The sequence below is a fragment of the Aethalodelphis obliquidens genome, unplaced genomic scaffold (genome assembly GCF_003676395.1).
Source record: "Aethalodelphis obliquidens isolate GAN/ISIS:26980383/991018 unplaced genomic scaffold, ASM367639v1 scaffold4, whole genome shotgun sequence".
Classification (NCBI taxonomy): Eukaryota; Metazoa; Chordata; class Mammalia; order Artiodactyla; family Delphinidae; genus Aethalodelphis; species Aethalodelphis obliquidens.
This window is the reverse complement of record NW_020837948.1, coordinates 62,198,919-62,218,460: the sequence shown is the minus strand read 5'-3', so window position 1 is coordinate 62,218,460 and position 19,542 is coordinate 62,198,919. Positions and strand designations below refer to the sequence as shown.

The following is a 19,542-nucleotide window of genomic DNA, read 5'->3' as shown; positions in this document are numbered from 1 at the left end:
ACTTCAAGAAAGTGAAGCAAGAATGTCACTCTTTGTTAGGCTTTACCTGATCTACTCCACTCTAAGTCAATGATTATCACCTAATGCAGGCAGAAGATATGGACATTTCTGTACAAATTCAATAAGCAAACATCCTGAATTTAAAAGCCCAACATACTGATGGCATATTGTATCTTTGCTCTCTTCTCTGCCTCAAACAGGATAATACGTATCTTTAGCTTTTAAAGTTCATGCCTTCCTCTGTGCTCTACACATAGGATACACCTTCCCACAATGCTTTTCTCCCATATCCAAAACCTTATCCAAGTTCCAGGTCAGCTTCTATCAGTGAGTCTTTTCTGGTTATACCCATATCACACCTTATTTGGGAAACCTTAGCATTTGTGCCTTTGCCAACTAGTTCTTGCTCTCAAATTGCTAAATATTTTCCACAATAGATTATGAAGTCCCAGCAGGCAGAGACTATGACTCCTCATTCTATTATATGTTACAAAGAGTCTTTATGTACATTCGAATTAAGTGGAATATTGTAAACTAATCATAATTTACACTGTTCAAAACCCCATTTTCATCTCCATATCCCAATCCTCAAATTTACCTATAAATAATAATAGCTAACATTTATTACTATGTATCATTCACTGTTATAGACACTTTTCACATATTAACACATACAATTCTCCCAACAACCCTATGATATAGATATTACTATTCTTACTTTGCAGATAAGGAAACTGAGGTACAGAAAGGCCAAGTGACACAATTAGTAAGTGGCAGATTTGGGATTCAAACCAACACAGATACAGGAACTCACCTTCTTAACTTTTTAGCAACAGAAAAATAACTCTAATAAAGCCTGGTCCTACATGCCTAGGTTTACTGATGTGCAAGGATTAAGTAACACAGTTTAGGAGCCAGAATTTAAAAGAAATTCTATTCTATTTAATCGCAAGTTGTGCATTTTCTATGTCCCCTACCTGCGCTCCAGAAGAACCCGCTGTGTTCCTGACAGCCCATAGGTGGCGCTGCAGGGACAGGTATGTGCTCAGGCCTCGTCAATGGGAGGAGCTGATACGGGGCGAGGATTCCGTCCGTAGCCCAGCGGTAGGAAGAGCCTTAGGAAGGGGAGGGGACGGCGAGTGTTGTACTGTGCGCAGGCGCAGGGCCGGGCACTCCCCCAAGAGTGAGGGCTGCTGGGCCCGATGACGTGGCCTGGCCCCGTCCGATCCGGTGAGCCTCCGGGAAACCTGGCGGCGCCGGAACTGTCCGCGGCCTAGTCCCGACGCGCGTGTGCTTGTGAGCCGGAGCCGGGGACTGCGGCAGCGGCCCGGCCTACGGGGACCCGACGGGGCCGCTGGCATGGGGGAGTGACGCGCCTGCGCCCGGTGTTCCGCGGCAGCGGCGAGACATGAGGAGACTCCGCAGCGGGGGCAGCGGCGGCGGCTCCTGATCCCCGGGATGGAGGAGAAATACGGCGGGGACGTGCTAGCCGGCCCCGGCAGCGGCGGCCTCGGGCCGGTGGACGTGCCCAGCGCTCGGTAAGGGACCGATCGGGCTCCCGCCTCCGGAGCCGCTCTCTCCCCACGCCTGCCCGACAGCTCCGGACACACGTTGCCCGGACCCTCCCGGGTGCGCGCGGGGCCCGGCGTCCCTCCCGTGCGGCTGACAGCCCGGAACGCCCTCCTCGGTTCCGTACTCCCTCCCGCGACAGCTTTCATTGGCTCCGCCATTCCCCGCTGCAGAATGAATGCTCTAAGATCCGGGAAGGTTCTGCTTGAGTTTCTGGTTTTCAGGGCAGACCGTTAACCTTAGAACTGCCAGCCAGTTCAAGTGAGAGGTTTTTCTGACCTATGAGAAGCATGTCTGTTAGCTCTTTCTCCCTGAAATAGTAGTTTGGTGATACTTAACCTTTCTGATGTCTGCCTGTGTAAGTTAAAGGAAGGGTCACCATCATCTCTTCAGGCGAAGAAACCAAAAGTACAAACAGATGGACTTTGATGTTCAGGTTAACCTCGCAAAACAAGAATCCACCCCGCCATCTAGTTTTTCTTTTCCTTTCTTCGCTTATTTTGTTTTATTATTAAGTAAGACATGTGTGCTCATGGTCAAAAAATTCAAACAGTACAGAAATTCGTAGAATAAAAAGGAAACAGTCCCCATTACCCCCTTCCCCGCAATGTTCCCACGAACCCCCAAGAGGTAAGTAATTACAGTGATCACTTTCCATTGTGTCCTTCTTGACCTGTCCTAATTTCTGAGGTAGTGTCGCAAGATGTATAAAATATGGCCCAACAGTTTGGTTGGAACTGGTTTTCATTGCCTGTATATTTAATAAGATTAATGAGATTAGTTCAGTGTTTTTTGTTCTTGGATACCTCCTTTTGAGACATGGTTGTTTCGGTAAATTCTTTGGAACTGTAGAAATAGCATTTCTAACATAACTTTTTGTGTGAAATGCTGGAACAGAAGTTAAATCAGCTGCGTTTTTTGTAGTTACAAGTTTAATTTTCTAGTCTATTTTAAGCAACTCATTTTGTAAAAAACAATGCCTATCAGATATTATTTACTGAGACATGACAACTAAATGCAATAGGTGATTCTGGTGTAGATTTAATAGTGAGGAAAATGCTGTAAAGGATAGTACTAGGTCAATTGACAAAACTGATATGTGGACCATAGATTAGATAAAAGTATATCCATGTTAAATGTCCTGTAGTTCATAACTCTTCTGATTTCATAAAAGGATGTTCATGGGCTTAGGAATACAAGTAGTTAGGGGTAAAGCATGATGTATGTAACTTACTCTTTAATAGTTCAGGGGAAAAAAGTTTGTATTTAGAGAGAGATAATAAGGCAAATAAGGTAGTATGTAACAATTAGAGAATCTAGGTAAAGAGTGTACTATTGCACCTTTTCTGTCACTTGAAATTATTTTTAAATAAGTAATACAAAATTTTTATTTACTCAAGAGCTCATTATCTTAGATGTGGTCAACAGTCCTTTGCCGTCTTATTTTCATTATTTGCTTAGCAGAGCTGCCCTCCTACTGTAGTTCATTGCAGAATCAAATTCAAATCAGGACCGGTTGAACTTTGAATAGATTTCAGGTTGCAAGAGTTTTCCTTTATGTAGACTAAAAATCAAAGTATGGTTATAACCTGCAGCAAAAGCTAATTAACAGATCCTTTAATTGTGGATATTTTTATTCCTGAATTCACAAATATGAATTGTTTTAAATGTTTCTATGTTGGGCGTCCCTGGTGGCACAGTGGTTGAAAGTCCGCCTGCAGATGCAGGGGACACGGGTTCGTGCCCCGGTCCGGGAGGATCCCACGTGCCACGGAGCAGCTGGGCCCGTGAGCCATGGCCGCTGAGCCTGCGCGTCCGGAGCCTGTGCTCCACAACGGGAGAGGCCACAGCAGTGAGAGGCCCGCACACTGCAAACAAAAAAGTGTTTCTATGTTGACTTCAATAAGTCCTCTTTGCAGGAAAGGGTAGAGGGTGACAGCCAGCATTTATTAAGTACTTCCTATGTTCCAGGTACTTTGCGTGCAGCATCTCACTTAATCCTTACAACAGCACAGACTCATTAGTTGCATCCTTGTCTCAGATCAGGTAACTGGGACATAGAAAAGTAATTTTCCCAAGGTCACACACCTAGTAACTAATCTGGGAGTCAGTTACCTCAAACTTCATTTATAGCGCCTTCTACGCAGTGGACACTTAAATATTTATTGAATGTATCAAGCTTGAGTTACATACACTGAATTTGTTTTTTTAACTGGAGAACTGTGAGCTGCTACAGTGGGCAAATCCCAAGAAACAGGTTTGAACCCAAACTCAAATTTCAGTAATTTCAGATTTAAAGAACCAGAGATTTTTCTAACCCTTCACAGAAAATACCAGTGATACTTTTGATGAGACTAGTTAATGGCAGATAATGATATATAAGCCATCTCAGGTACTAAGGGGAAGTGGATTGGATCCCGCTAAGTTGCCCAAAGGGTCAGTGAATGGCTCAGGGGCCACTGCCCCCATTTAAGAGCCTCCCTTCCTCACACCCCAGCTTTCCCCCTTAGTATGTTTTCCTCCACAACATGAACTAGGATTGTGTACTTATTAGTATATGGTTATTTGGCCTTAGCTAGTGTTTTGTCTTTAGCCCAACAGGAAGACTTCATTAATTGACACTTTAAAAATCAAAGTATTCACCTTTTAGCTAAATGTTAAAATAATTTTCCTAATTAATAATGATAAAAGATCTTCACTATATATTACATGAAAAGTCACATAACAATTTCAAAATATATGTACAATGGTGAATACGTGAGTGTATCTAAAATAAGTGCTTGTCCATACGTGGAGATGCAAAGGTAAAGGTGTGGAAGGATGTCCTCAGTTGGTCACCTATGAGGAGGAAATTGGGAATGGTTTTCTTTAAAACTTTGATAACAACCAGCTACTCAGGAATTACTTTCGTAATCTGTTTTTTAAAAATTAAAAGGGGAATAAAGTATCAGAAATTTCATAATAGTAATATTGTCAAGAAGTATTATACTTAATGTTCCATATGACTGAATCTTGCCATTAAAGTGCCAAATTTTTAAGTTTTGTTAATACTTTTTTTTTTTTTTTTTTGCGGTACGCGGGCCTCTCACTGTTGTGGCCTCTCCCGTTGCGGAGCACAGGCTCCGGACGCGCAGGGGCACGAACCCGTGTCCCCTGCATCGGCAGGCGGACTCTCAACCACTGCGCCACCAGGGAAGCCCAAGTTTTGTTAATACTTTAAACAAAAATTATTTAGAAATAATTTTATATATTGCCCCATCTTTTTAAAACAAGTATATTAAATATAGCTTACCTTTTTCTTGATGACTTCTGATCATTATGAGCATAATCTGGTGAACCGAGCTTTTCTTCAAAGGTCTGTCCCAGTAGTAGTGTTCTTCATATGCTGCTCTCCGTACTTTGAAATTCCCCCTCCCTTTCCTTGCTTGGTAATTCTATTTAGTCTTTTTCTTTTTTTTAACTTGAAGTATAGTTGGTTTACAGTGTTGTGTTAGTTTCAGGTGTACAGCAAAGTGATTCAGTTATATGTATATATATTCTTTTCAGATTCTTTTCCATTATAGATTATTATAAGATATTGAATACTGTTCCCTGTGCTATACAGTAGGTCCCTGTTGATTATCTATTTTGTATATAGTAGCATGTATCTATTAATCCCAAACTCCTAATTTATCCCTCCCACCCCCCCCTTTCCCCTTTGGTAACCATAAGTTTGTTTTATATGTCTGTGAGTCTGTTTCTGCTTTGTAAATAAGTTCATTTGTATCTTTTTTTAGATTCCATGTATAAGTGATATCATATGGTATTTGTCTTTGTCTGACTTACTTCACTTAGTACAATAATCTCTAGGTCCATCCATGTTGCTGCAAATGGCATTACTTCATTCTTTTTTATGGCTGAGTAATATTCCATTGTGTGTGTGTGTGTGTGTGTGTGTGTGTGTGTGTGTGTGCGCGCGCGCGCACGCCACATCTTCTTTATCCATTCATCTGTCAGTGGACACAGCTTGCTTCCTTGTCTTGGCTATTGTAAATAGTGCTGCTGTGGACATTGGGGTGCACATATCTTTTCAATTAGAGTTTCCGTCTTTTCTGGATATATACCCAAGAGTGGGATTGCTGGATCATATGGCAACTTTGTTTGTTTTTTACATTTTAATTTATTTATTTACTTGGCCACACCGTGTGGCCTGCAGGATCTTAGTTCCCTGACTAGGGATCGAACCTGGTCCCCCAGCAGTGAAAGCCTGGAATCTTAACCAATGGACCACCAGGGAATTCCCCAGCAACTCTAGTTTTTTAAGGAACCTCCCTACTGTTCTCCGTAGTGGCTGCACCAATTTACATCCCCACCATACTCTCTCCAGCATTTATTATTTGTAGACTTTTTTTTTTTTTTTTTTTGCGGTACGCGGGCCTCTCACTGTTGTGGCCTCTCCCGTTGCGGAGCACAGGCTCCGGACGCGCAGGCTCAGCGGCCATGGCTCATGGGCCTAGCCGCTCTGCGGCATGTGGGATCTTCCCGGAGCAGGGCACAAACCCTTGTCCCCTGCATTAGCAGGCAGGCCCTCAACCACTGCACCACCAGGGAAGCCCTATTTGTAGACTTTTTGATGATGGCCATTCTGACTGGTGTGAGGTGATACCTCATGTAGTTTTGATTTGCATTTCTCTGATAATTAGCAATAACACGTGCCTCTTGGCCATCTGTATGTCTTCTTTGGAGAAATGTCTATTTAGGTCTTCTGCCCGTTTTTTGATTGGGTTGTTTGTTTTTTCTACTTAGTCTTTAATATACACTTAGACATCTCAGGCTCTGAAGATGACTTTTGCTTCCCTAGTTACAGTTAGTTACTTCCACATCTATTCCTTTAGATCTCTGCTACTAACTTGGGTCACATAAATACTTGTTTCTTGCCTGTCTTCCTTAGACCTCAAACTCCTTGAGGGCAGGGCCTCTGTTACACATTTAGTTTCTTGGATAACACCTAGAAATGCATTTAGTTGTGAGCAACCAAACTAAGAGAGCTTTAATCACATACGGATATATTCTTCTCACATAAAAGAAACCAGAGGTTGCTGGTATTTGTTCAGCCCCTCAGCAGTACCATCTGGGACCAGATTCTTGGTCTTTGCTCTCTGCCATCCCAAGTGTGGCTCTCATATTCAGGCTTATTATAAAATGGATGACATTTTCTAGAGAATGTTAACATGTTGATAATATTTTTAAGATAAATTTTAGATAAAAGTCCTCCTTTGAAGTCAGAAAGAATGCAGAACTAGTTCCACCTGCATCAGGCCTTTTTATCAGGAAGAGGGAAGGCTGTAGTACCTGAAACCACCCTGACAGACAGGTCTCATTAGCCACAGATGACATCTGGCACATAGTAAGTGAGCAGGGAATATTTGAAGAATGGCTTAGTAGCCCCATGAGGGTGTACAAGGCTCTTTGCTGACCTCAAGAATCCCCAGATTGCTGTGATTTTTAATGTACCTTTGTCAGTTTTTCCTGGTCTTTGTTTTCTCCCTCCCTGTCTTGTTGACAGTGTTGTTCTTTGTGTCCTTGCTTCTATCCTGCTGCTTTATTTTTACACCTAGTTAAGAACTTAAGGAGTGAAGCACTTGAGGTTTTGAGCTTTTCCTCTCTCTACTTGATGTGTGTCTTTCATTCTGAATTCATAACTGGGTTGATGACAGTTTAAATTGCCAGAAGCTTGACTGCCAGCTATGTACTGTACTACTGCACTATCTACATTATTGTGCTAGATATTACTGTATCACACAAGTGTAATTGTAGAATTCGCATTCTTTCATTTAGTAAACATTTGCCGAGCACATATTATATGCAAGTCCCTGAGTTAAGAACTGAATAAACAAAAGATTTCTAGCTCAAGAGTAGTATTTTTATTTGCTAATTATAAATTGCTACCATGACTGGAGTATTTAATTAACATTAATATAGTTAATTTACTTAAGTTTATCTGACTTTTTTCTCTAGCTTAAATGGGCCAAAATCGACATTAATCTTAGGTTTTAATATACATTTTGTTTTTCATATTTAAAGATTATTTTACCCTATATGTGGGCCACTGTGAATGCATAATTGGGAACAGTTTAGAAGATGGGAATCCTCAAAGCCTTTTGGATGAACTTTGGTTTTCTGTGTGACATATTAAAAGAGCATACTTAAGAGACATGGACTTGACCCTAGCTAACTCTGTGGACTTCAACTTCCCAGTCTGTGACATGAGAGGCATTGGACTAGAGAATCTCTAAGGTGTTTTTCAGCTTTTAAATATTAGTGTTCTGTTTCTTCTAGCATATATACATTTACTTTCTAGTAAATACCTAGACAATTACTAGAAATTTGGTAGATTTTTCATGTTGCACTGTGTGTTTTCAGCCAGTCTGCAAACAATCCAGAAACAAAATACACTCGATTTTTTTATCATAGCCATAATTTTAATTTTATTTATTTTTTCCAATACTCCTTTTTTCATTGAGATAAAATTACCTACCATAAAATGCATAGATTTTAAAGGTACCAGTTTTCATTTTTCACAAATGCATACCCATGTAACTTTCAGCATAATCAAGCTATAGGATGTTTTTATCACCCCAGAAAATCTGCTTGATCTTTTAAACAGAAATTTCAGTGTCTATACTATTCTACAGGTAAATTAAGTAGGAACTTCTGTGCTTTAGGATTTGACTTACTTTATTCCACAATAACATTTTTATTAACTTCTTGGTGATTAATTTTCACATTGTTAAAACTCCCAGATTGCACTATTAAAAAGCCCCCCAGATTATGTTCATGAAAAGAAAAACCACTTTGTTCCAAATCTGGTTTTCTTTAATATACTATGATATTATTTGGACTAAAACAGAAAATGAGCCATCGGACAGTGAAGATGTTGGAATTGCTGAGATTCATTCTTTCAAGGACTGAAATTTATTTTCGTAGTTGCATCAAAATCTTCCAAAAATATATACATTTTCATGCCTTCTTAAGCAGATTGCTGTTTGTTGACTCAGTGCCATGGGACTTAATGAGTCACACTCATTGATTTTTATACCATCCTACATACATTGATATCATTGCATATCAAATTGTTTTAACTGCTATTTGAATGACTTAGGTTTCCCTTAAACTTCTGTGTTTGCTTTTTTGTATTTTTCTCCCATTGGTAGAGACTTCTCATTCTTGCTGGTGTGCTGGCTTTGGACATCCCTTTTATCTCCTTTTTAATGTATTAACACCTGTTAGATATAAACTTAGAAAGTAGTCTCCTGAATGACTTGCAAAGATGATCTGTTGGGGGGAGATGTTAGAAGTTCTCACCTTTTTATCTCATTCTTTTTCATTTCTAATTTGTGTATGTTTTATAACATAATATCAGGAGAGTAGTACATGTTTGTAATGTACAAATAATCGGTTTCAGGTGCAAAATTTTGTTTTACTACTAAAGGTATATGACCAAAGAAGACTACTAAGCTAGAAAACTGAGATAATTTCTTCACTGTTTTCTGATTGCTCTTTCAGGAGCTTCTTTTTTGTTTCTTTTTATGGCAGCCTAATTTTTCCATGGATGAACTTTTCTTTCTTATCCAAGAATATTATTTCTAGTTCTTCGTTGTTTTCTGCTATTCCCTGTGATCTCTGTATCTTTTAAATTTCTTTGCTGTTTTAGTTTGTTTGGTCTCTCATTATAGGCTTATCATAAAGGATTGATTATCCATATTTGGCCATTCTTATTTGAGTGAGGCCCAAAAAGCTAGTTAGAAGACCTGTATGGGGCTTGTCCCCTGGTGGGCTTCTCCAGAGAAGGGTTCTCCTGCTGGGAGATTGAAGCCTGGCAGTTAGGATGTTAGAGTTAAATGAGGGAAGGCAGGTGGGGTGGGGTTAAGAAGGGAAACTTCCTTTTAATCTCCATGATTTTAGTCCAACACTTCATCCCTCTTTTCCGCTTTGCCTTATGTCTAGACTTCTCCAAAGGCGAAGCTCTTGTCCTGTCATGATTTAGGAGGGATGGTTGCCTGGCTGTGCTGGGTGGGATTCTGGGGACCTAACTACCTGGCAGACTTCCTAATGATCCTCCTCTTTGCAGCTCTCCACACCCTTTCTGAGGTGCTTCAGATTCCTGAGCCTTCTCAGGGCTCTGTAGGTCAGGTCACTTCAGCTGTGACTCACTGCAGTCACTAAGCGAAGCAGAGGAGAGGTAAACCTAAGGCATTCACCATTCCCCCCTCCCTTCCTATATTATAGTCTCGTTTCATGACAGATGGTTTGGTTTCTGTTTTTATTCTCTTTGTTTGTTTGGAGTAATTGTTTAAAAAGCACATTAGAAAATAGTTGAGGCAACTCAATCAAGAACATTTTTATTTTTAGTTTGGCCTTTTTTTCTTTAATAGACGGTATCTATGCATACATAATACGTCCATGTATATTGCAAAAAATCTGAAAGTATATATACCAAAGTGTTAATAGTAGTTATCACGTGGAGGGGTGAGTTGAGTTTTTGTTTGTTTCATTTTTTGTTTATATTTATGGTTTTCATAAAGACCCCTATTACTTGTATAATAAGAAAAAAAAGGATTACAGAGTTCTTTGTGATTTCAATGATACTGAAACTTGTTTCTGTTTTTATTTTTCAGGTTAACAAAATATATTGTATTACTGTGTGTCACTAAAGTTTTGAAGGCTGTGGGGCTTTTTGAATCATATGACCTCCTGAAAGTAGTTCACATTGTTCAGTTTATTTTTATATTAAAACTTGGGTGAGTGTGTATGGTTCTTTTTTTCCTTAATGTTTTTTAATTTCTTTGAAAATCCTGTTTTAACTGAGTATCTTTAGGATATTTTACATAGAATATTTTGTGCATTTTATTCCTCCTGACAAGTACTTGATAATTTTTTTTTTAAAGACAGAATACCTAAGGTTAGAGGTACCAAGAGACTGGATTAAAAAAAAAAAAAAGGATTGTCATATTCTATTAGCTTGCCAAGACATCAACTTTTGCTTTAGTTTGTGTTAATGAGGTTTTTGCAAATTTAATGTCTGGCTTAATAGAATACAGCTGGATCCCCATATCTGAGTTAGTATTCAGTCTGTTGCAGTATCTCACATGAACTAGCCTCTGAAAAGCTCTAATATACACCCCTGAGAGAATAAGAGTGAAAAGGACAAATAATATCCTAATACTTCTGTAAAAATAGTTTGACCTCAGGACTTCCTTGGTGGTACAGTGGTTAAGACTCCGAGCTCCCAATGCAGGGCGCCTGGGTTCGATCCCTGGTCAGGGAACTAGATCCCACATGCATGCCACAACTAAGAGTATGCATGCCACAACTAAGGAGCCCATGAGCCACAACTAAGATACAGCGCAACCAAATAAAAAATAAATATTTTTAAAATAATTTTTTTAAATGTTTAAGAAAAAAATAGTTTGATCTCACAGCTCCCTAAAAGGGCCTCAGGGACCCTAGGGATTCCCAGACCATCCTATTGGCATAGTCTAACCTTCCAGCAGGCATAGAATGTCACCTGAGACTTGTCTTGGCACAGATGTTCCTTATTTTCCAAGTTAAACCATGCTGGGCTGTGTTCACTACATGTCCCTTCATGGTATAGGGTCCCCTTACAGTATAAATTTTACACTATTCTGCACCTAGTAAGAAATTCTCTCTAAGTAAAGATTCTCTGGACCTTGAGATTGATAGTGACCAACCTCTGTATTAATAAGTACCTGTTAGGGATTTCCCTGGTGGCGCAGTGGTTAAGAATTCGCCTGCCAATGCAGGGGACACGGGTTCAATCCCTGGTCCATGGAAGATCCCACATGCTGCGAGCAACTAAGCCCGTGCACCACAACTACTAAGCCTGCACTCTAGAGCCTGCACGCCACAACTGCTGAAGCGCACTTGCTGCAACAAGAGAAGTCACCACAATGAGAACCCGCGCACCGCAATGAAGAGTAGCCTCTGCTCGCTGCAGCTAGGGAAAGCCCGTGCGCAGCAACAAAGACCCAACTCAGACAAAAAAAAAAAAAAAAAGAAAAGAATCTGTTAGACTCCTGGCAATTTTAGTAATCATGGAAAGTGATTCTTGACTAGAAAATTTTTAGCACCACTTGAATATATTTTTATATAACTATTTTGGAAATATGAAAAGTAGGGATATATGATTAGTACTTTCTTCATTTCTATTTCAAGATTTGTTATTACTGTTTTAGAGAAGATAGGAATTATTTTCTTTAGTAAAGTATAAAAATATATTGAGACTTCTTTTATGGCTTGTAAACTGGTTCTGAAGGCAGATACAAAAGAAAGAAGAGTTCCCAAAATATTGTAGTGGAAGCCTTATTAAAATAAATATTGTTCTCTAGTATATTTTCTTTAGAGGTTAACATACCCTTCAAATTCTAGTATATTTGTTTAAGTGTCTTTACTTAAAACCACACCTTGTATATAAGATTAATTAATATTAATATATCAATGTTTCAATATTCACAGGACTGCATTTTTTATGGTTTTGTTTCAAAAGCCTTTTTCTTCTGGGAAAAGTATTACCAAACGCCAGGTAAGTCTTTTGCAGAATCCTTTTGTCCTAGCAGTGGACCAGGAGGCAGTGTTCTTTCCTTGATCAGGGTTACTTACTGAATGATTTTAAGTGCTCAGCAGAACATTTCCAGAGTTAACTTGCCCTTGACTTAGCATTTCAGAACTGAGGCTTTAAGAGTAAATGCTAAAGTGCTAAGAAAATGAAGTGTTTAAAAATGTAGACGAGGGTAGAAAATGTTTCCAGCGTGCATATAATTATTTTTTTAATACAGGATCCATATGCTGAAAAGATTTACAAATAAGACATGTAGACATGCCCACAAGCCTAGGATAAATGTCACTGGGAAGCAGATAAACATAAGGGTTACGAGCAAGGCCTCTGGAGTCAGACAAATTCATGGCTGTTCTAATGACAAACCTTACTTTGAGCAAGTTACTTAATTTCTCTACCTTCATTTTCTGACCTGTAAAATGGAGATAATAATGCCTTCCTAAGGAATTTATTCCTATAAGGAATAAATGAATTAATACATGTAAAGTTCTTAAAATAGTGCGTGGCATACAGTGCGTATGCAGTACATATCAGCTGTCACCCTCTTCATCGTTATTATTCCCTTTAAGCATCTGAGGTTCAGGATGCATACCAGAAATGTCCTTCATTCTGCATCATCTCATATTATCACCTCTTTGGACAGTAGTTACACCCTACTACATATTTGCTTTATGCCACAACTTAGAAACCTGTGCCATGATTTTTTATTAGATGAATTTAAGTACCTCTGTTTTAGAGACCAAGAACATTTTTTAAAACAGGATTAATATGTTAAAACCTATCTTAACTTTTTTCCCTCTCTTTTCAAATAATTGAAGGACTGAATATCCCTGCTGGAGAAGAATTTAAAAACTAAAACATTAAGTGTTCCTAGCAAACTAGTGAGAACTACTGTAAAAAACAGAGAAAATTGTACGCTATAGAAAAAGATTTCAGGATCTAGCAACAGACAAGAATATAGAAAATGAAAAACAGAATACTATCTTGCAAATCTAGATTTAGTCAAGGGATCTTAATAGTTTCTGTTTAATTTTAAAATATGTAACTATTTGGCCATTAACATATTTGTGTTACCATTATCTTTCCCTATGTATTTTATTTAAGATTTTGAGATATTTGGCAAAACATATGACTGAAATTTTTAATTTTTTGTTTCCATTTTTAGTGGATCAAAATATTTAAACATGCAGTTGCTGGGTGTATCATTTCACTTTTGTGGTTTTTTGGCCTCACTCTTTGTGGACCACTAAGGTAAATAGAAATGCATATTTTGAATGTTTGTTTCTTCATTTTGAATATTAGTTTTATGCCATTATGTTTTATGTCAAATGTTTGTCAGTTATGTACAAATGCTTCTTTCACTTCTATAGCATTGGGTACAACTCATTGAGTATATATATATATATTGAGGACCTGTTTAGCTTGTGGCCTAGTTCTTTGGTGAATACCATTAATGTATTGTTCATGATCTGTCATAGATATTTTACTAGTTAGAGTCCAAACAGTTTCAGAAAAATTTAGGATACATGACTTTTTATTCATTGGTGATCCCTTTTAGCAGCTGATTTTAGAAATGAAAAGTCTGAAATGGTAAATAAAATCAACCAATAAGGAGGAAAGGAAAATCTTTAAAAAATGCTTCCCCCTCCCCCCCAACTCTGAAAGTCCTACTGCCCGCAGAAGATGCTTGAAAGATATGGTTATAAACAGATGTCTTGGGAATAGTGAGCCAATCATCAAAGATAAGTTTAACTCTCATTTCATATTCCCTTAAGTCTCTATAGATCTTTTTATGTAAATTGGTCGGTTCGGGGAGGGGGGGGACTGCTTTAGTGCCACTTAATTTAATAGGAATTATAACAGGTGCAACTGTGCATAAGTCTTCTTTTAATATTTCTCTATCTCAAAATTATAAGCAAAAGTGCCTTGCCATTGATGGGGGGGCGGAATATGGGACAAGAAGTAAGGAATAAGATGAAGCGTGTTCTGAAGAGTCTCACTGAGGATGATGGAGTGGACAGTAGAAAGTGATCAGTGGGAAATGCTTTGTGAAAAGTCTTTTCTCCTCTCCCAGACAATAGAATAGCTCTGGGTTTGGCTCCCTTTGGCTTGTTTACTCTGTGCTTTGTCAAAGGAAGGGTGTATATAATTCTAATGTCATATCCCTGTCCGTGACAGCAGCAGCTTCCTGGCATGGTGGGAAAGCTGGCTGGGATTTCTCAGCTTGGATAAAACCTTTTCAGTTTATGCTTGAATATGATTGAGCGGTAATTTCTTATTCATGAAGTGATCTTTTGGTCTGTTTGTTACTAAATCACTGTCCCTGTGTGTTAGGCTAGGGAAGGAAGGGGGAAAGTTGTTAAATTCTTCCTTGGCTCCTTATTTAGTCATCTCTTCTGCCCTTACAACCACTCATACCACCAGCTCCTCTGCCAACACTGCCCCCTCATTCTTTCACTAAAATTGTCATTCAGTTTCTTGATTAGAAAGACTCCTTTGGTGTTTCATAGCCTGTCTTATTTTAGGTTAGTATCATTCTGCTGATATATTTTTTATTGTAATCTCCCAAATATTAACAGAACTAAAATAATCACTACTGTGTTCTCATTACAGATTTTTGAATAAGGAGGAAAAATGAAAATTTTTCTAATGAGCAGCTGAAAATCTGTTCCCATGTAGATCCTATAAGCTCCCTTTAGCTGGCAATAATGTTTTTATTTTTTTTTAATATTCATACATATAAAAGAATAAATATAAATAAATATGAACATTCATGTATCCCCCCAAATAAAACCTTACCAGTTCCTTTGTTGCCCTGTGTATCCCCCTCTCCCCCTACCATTGGATGTAACCAGCATCTTAAATTTTGATTTTCATTCTCTTGGTTTTCTTTATAGTTTTACCATATATGTACACATTTCTTTTTTGCAAGTTTTCTACTTTATATGAATAGAGTTACATTGCATGTATTTTTGTGCAGCATATATTTTCCATTCAGTGTTGTGTTTGAGACTTGCCCATTTTGATGCATGTAGAGTATGTGTGTGTGTATGTATGTATGTGTGTGTGTAAGTGTGTGTGTGTGTGTGTGTGTATATATACACATATATATATATATAGTTCATTCACTTTTGTGTTAGTTTTTTGAAATGTAATTCACATACCATAAAATTCACTCTTTTTGTCTTAGTCCATTGGGACTGCTATAATAAGAATACCATGGGCTGGGTGACTTTTAAAAAATACAGATTTGTTTCTCATGGTTCTGGAGGCTAGGAAGGCCAAGATTAAGGCAAAGCAGATTCAGTGTGTGGTGAGAGACTGCTTCCTGGTTCATAGACAGCCGTCTTGTCTCTTCACTGTAACCTCACATAGCAGAAGCGCGAGGGAGCTCTCTGTGGTCTCTTTTATAAAGGCAATAATCCCATTCATGGGGGTTTCACCCTCATAACCTAAACACCTCTCAAAGGTGTTCATTACCTCCTAATACCGTCACGTTGGTGATGGAGTTTAACGTATGAATGGGGGAGAGAAGGAGACACATACATTCAGTTTGTAGCATTTTTAAAGTATACAGTTCTGTATTTCTTAATATATTCATAGAATTTCATTCATTTTTACCACTGTATAATAGTCCTTTGAATGAATATACTCTAAATTATATTATCCATTCTCTCATCAGTGGATATTTAGGTTGTTTCTAGTTTTGGGCTATTGCAGACAATGCTGGTATCTTAAAAGTGTTTCCTGGTACATATATACAAGAAACCTGTATGATATAATCCTACAAGTGGTATTATTAGATATTTGTAGCTTCAACCTTCCTAAGACAGATAATGCCAGAATATTTTCCAAAACAGCTGTACATGTTTATTTTTCCCATAATGTTGTATGAAAATCAAGGGGAAAGATTTATTTTCTTCTCCCTTACTCTCGTTGAAATTCATGCTTCCTGATAAAGATCAGATATATTTCATGAATGATAATGTTTTATTTTTGTAGGACTTTGCTGCTATTCGAGCACAGTGATATTGTTGTCATCTCACTGCTCAGTGTTTTGTTCACTAGTTCTGGAGGAGGACCAGCAAAGGTAGAATTTTACATTATTCATTACTTGAAAATTGAAAATGTACATGTAAAATACTATCTAGGGCAGTAAAATAGGATCCTTTACCATTTAAAAGAATGCAGAGGCTTTTTCTGCTAATTATAAATTTTTCTCACAACCATTTTGATTTTTACTTTTTATTTTGAAATCATTGTATATTCCTAGGAAGCTGCAAATATAGTACAGAGAGGTCCTTGTGCCCTTCACTCAGTTTCAATAGTAACTTCTTACCCAGCTCTTATACTATCAAGACCAGGAGATTGACATTGGTGCAATCCATGGACCTTATTCAGATTTCACCAGTTTTACATACACTCGTGTGTATATGTGTGTGTGTGTAGATTTGTGTAACCATCACCACAGTCAAGGTGCAGGACTGATTGATCACCACAGACGTCTCCTTCATGCTATACCTGATCCCTCCCCTCTCTCATTCTTAACTCCTATACATCATTTTTGGAAAATACGTCCCTAAGAACTTGTTATATGTAAAGTCTGATGAATGTTTTGCCAACTAGGTGACCCTATTCATCTTCCATAATTTAAGTATTAATCTCTTTTCAGTAAATGCATCACCAATGTGCAATTATAACTTACACCTACAATACTTTTATTTACCAAATTAAATGCTTCCTATGCATGACGCATTGTGCTCGTTACAGAGGAAAGGAGAAATAAAGGCAAATAAGGTTTAATAGTTTCTGTTCTGAAAGGGGCTTTCAGGCTAAATAATGGAGGCAGATGAATAAAATAAAGTGAACAAAGTAACATGCCAAGTAGAGCAGAGTCTACCCAGCCTGTAGATTTCAAATTGGATCCTTGGGTATTAAAGCATATGCCACTATTTAATCTTTTCCCCTCACTCACAGAGTACTCCAAAATAAATGTCAAGTGGATTGAAGATTTTTGTGGTTAAAAAAAAAAGATATTTGTAAAAGCGTAGAATAAAATATAGATGGATAATTAATCTGTGGACAGAGAAGAACTTTCTGAGCATAAAACCAGTAGAAAAAAATCACAAAGGGGAAACCACGTACATTTGACTGCATAATGATTACAAGCATCTGTGTAACAGAAATCATTGTGCAAACAACAAACTAACAACAATAACAAATTGCCACAGATAAAAGTTTTTTTTTTTTTTTTTTTTGCGGTACGTGGACCTCTCATTGTTGTGGCCTCTCCCGTTTCGGAGCACAGGCTCTGGACACGCAGGCTCAGCGGCCATGGCTCACGGGCCCAGCCGCTCCGCGGCATGTGGGATCTTCCCGGACCGGGGCACGAACTCGTGTCCCCTGCATCGGCAGGCGGACTCTCAACCACTGCGCCACCAGGGAAGCCCCTACTTTTTTTTTTTTAAATATAATCACTCAAATAGTTTAAAAAAATGCTGAAGATCCTCAATAGAAATGAGCAAAGGGCAGGAAAAGACAACTCACAAAAGAAATACAAATGACTTTAAAACATTAAATGAACATTTTACCTTACTAATCAGAAATGAGAGTATGGATCTTAATATCCTGTCATTAGTGTCAATAATGAATCTGGGCATCTCGCCAGGACTGTGACTTTTTTTTTCCTTAGTCTGACTCTGAAGCATCACAAAATTCTCAGTTGCCCTCTTTGCTAAGAAAAGATTAAGTTATATTCTCCATATTTGGGTATTGTTAATGTTACCTTGTCCTGATTCAATGAAAATTATGAAATTTTAAATTATTATACTAACTTTTGTCAAAATACCTACCACACTAATAGAGAATTTATCAAATGTAGTGGTAGTCATATAATGAATAAAATAGGATCCTCATTTTTCACTTAAAATTTTTATTTTATCGAAATATCTGGTATTACACCTATAAATTTGTAAATAGAGAGTGTATAATAATGCTATTTAGATTGCTTCTGTACCAAAAATCTGAAGTATTTGCATAAACGTGGATAGTGTGCCCTTTCTATAATTTTCTCTTGTCAAAATCCTTTCCCTGGAATGAGAACATAAGAAGTGTATTCAGCTTTTAATACCTTTACTAGCTATTAGAGATGACTTTGCTAATTTTCTTAACATGCGCTCTTAGTTCTTTTTCCCTAGAAGAGTGGTAACTAGGTTACTGACATTATTGTAAATCAGCTGTCTTCTCTATTACTTGCATGTTGTAGAATAAATTAGATCACTACTAATTATTCCTTAGTTACTTGGGCTTTTCAAACAGAAGCAAAGTACCATTTAGGAAGATTAGTTCTGTGAACATTTAATGGTTTGTACATGGTAACATGCTGATCAGTACTAGCAAGGAGACAACTGAAGTTGTCAAATTGTCAAGTGCCCTAAAAATACCCTACAGAATTTGTTGGAGCTCTTTACTTTTGTATCTTACTGTTAATACTGTAAATTTATGTTGTACAGTATAAGGACTTTAATGTCAGATGTTATTTTTTCTTTAAATATTTATCTGAAAAAAATTTTCTTTAGCATTTGTATAGTCATGGTCTTAAAAATCAACACTTGAAAAAGCTATTCTTGCTGTTATTCTCTTCATTTTCAGACAAGAGGGGCTGCTTTTTTCATTATTGCTGTGATCTGCCTATTGCTTTTTGACAATGATGATCTCATGGCTAAAATGGCTGAACACCGTATCCTTTTGCAAAAGATCGGAGTTTTTTAGTCTGGCACAATGGGAAATGAAGGAGTGACTGAATTATACTGATCAATCATGAATGAAACTTTCATAGGTTGATGTAGGTATTCTAAATCAGTATTCAAATAATGAATAAATTCATTCTAAATTAAATATTTTATAGCATCTCAATATCTTTTACAGCACCCTAAGTTTTCAGAAATTTAGGGACAATGAAAGAATATTTTAGAATGTCCTGATGCTATTAAAAAAAAAATAGGTGATTTACCACTCAACAAAATCAATCTATTTGCTTTCTTGTAATTTAACAATTTAAATGCTCCTTTTAGAAGTCAGTGGCAATTATTAAATAGAAACTTTTTTGAGATTAAATGAAAAACCTTTGGCATCTTGCCTGAAAGAAGAAGTTCAAATTCCTTAACCTGGTATTCTCCCTCTTGCTCTAAATTATTATTTCCAACTCATCCCCCACTTGTCTCTTATATAAACGCAACTTTCCAATCAAATATATCTACTCATTTTCCTCTGCAGTCATGCACTGTTCTTTCCTATCTACATACCTTGCCCACTCCATTTAGCAGGACTCAGAACACCAGTTTTGATCCTTCTGGTTA

General features: G+C 37.8%; 1 protein-coding gene across 4 annotated transcripts in view; it reads left to right on the top strand.

The window, feature by feature from the left end:
* Positions 1–1,154: 1,154 nt before the first annotated feature.
* SLC30A5 (solute carrier family 30 member 5) overlaps positions 1,155–19,542 on the top strand; it is a 29,381-nt gene continuing 10,993 nt past the window's right edge. Inside the window, exons 1-6 of one of the 4 annotated variants that reach the window (XM_027100951.1) lie at positions 1,155–1,538; positions 10,227–10,349; positions 12,085–12,151; positions 13,350–13,435; positions 16,187–16,274; positions 18,836–18,923. In XM_027100951.1, the coding sequence (XP_026956752.1) occupies positions 1,459–1,538; positions 10,227–10,349; positions 12,085–12,151; positions 13,350–13,435; positions 16,187–16,274; positions 18,836–18,923 (532 nt within the window). In that variant the 5' untranslated portion in view covers positions 1,155–1,458. Of the gene's footprint in view, positions 1,539–2,084; positions 2,200–6,331; positions 9,791–10,226; positions 10,350–12,084; positions 12,152–13,349; positions 13,436–16,186; positions 16,275–18,835; positions 18,924–19,542 lie in introns of those variants that run through there. The other 3 variants (XM_027100948.1, XM_027100949.1, XM_027100950.1) reach the window with 3 other exon arrangements.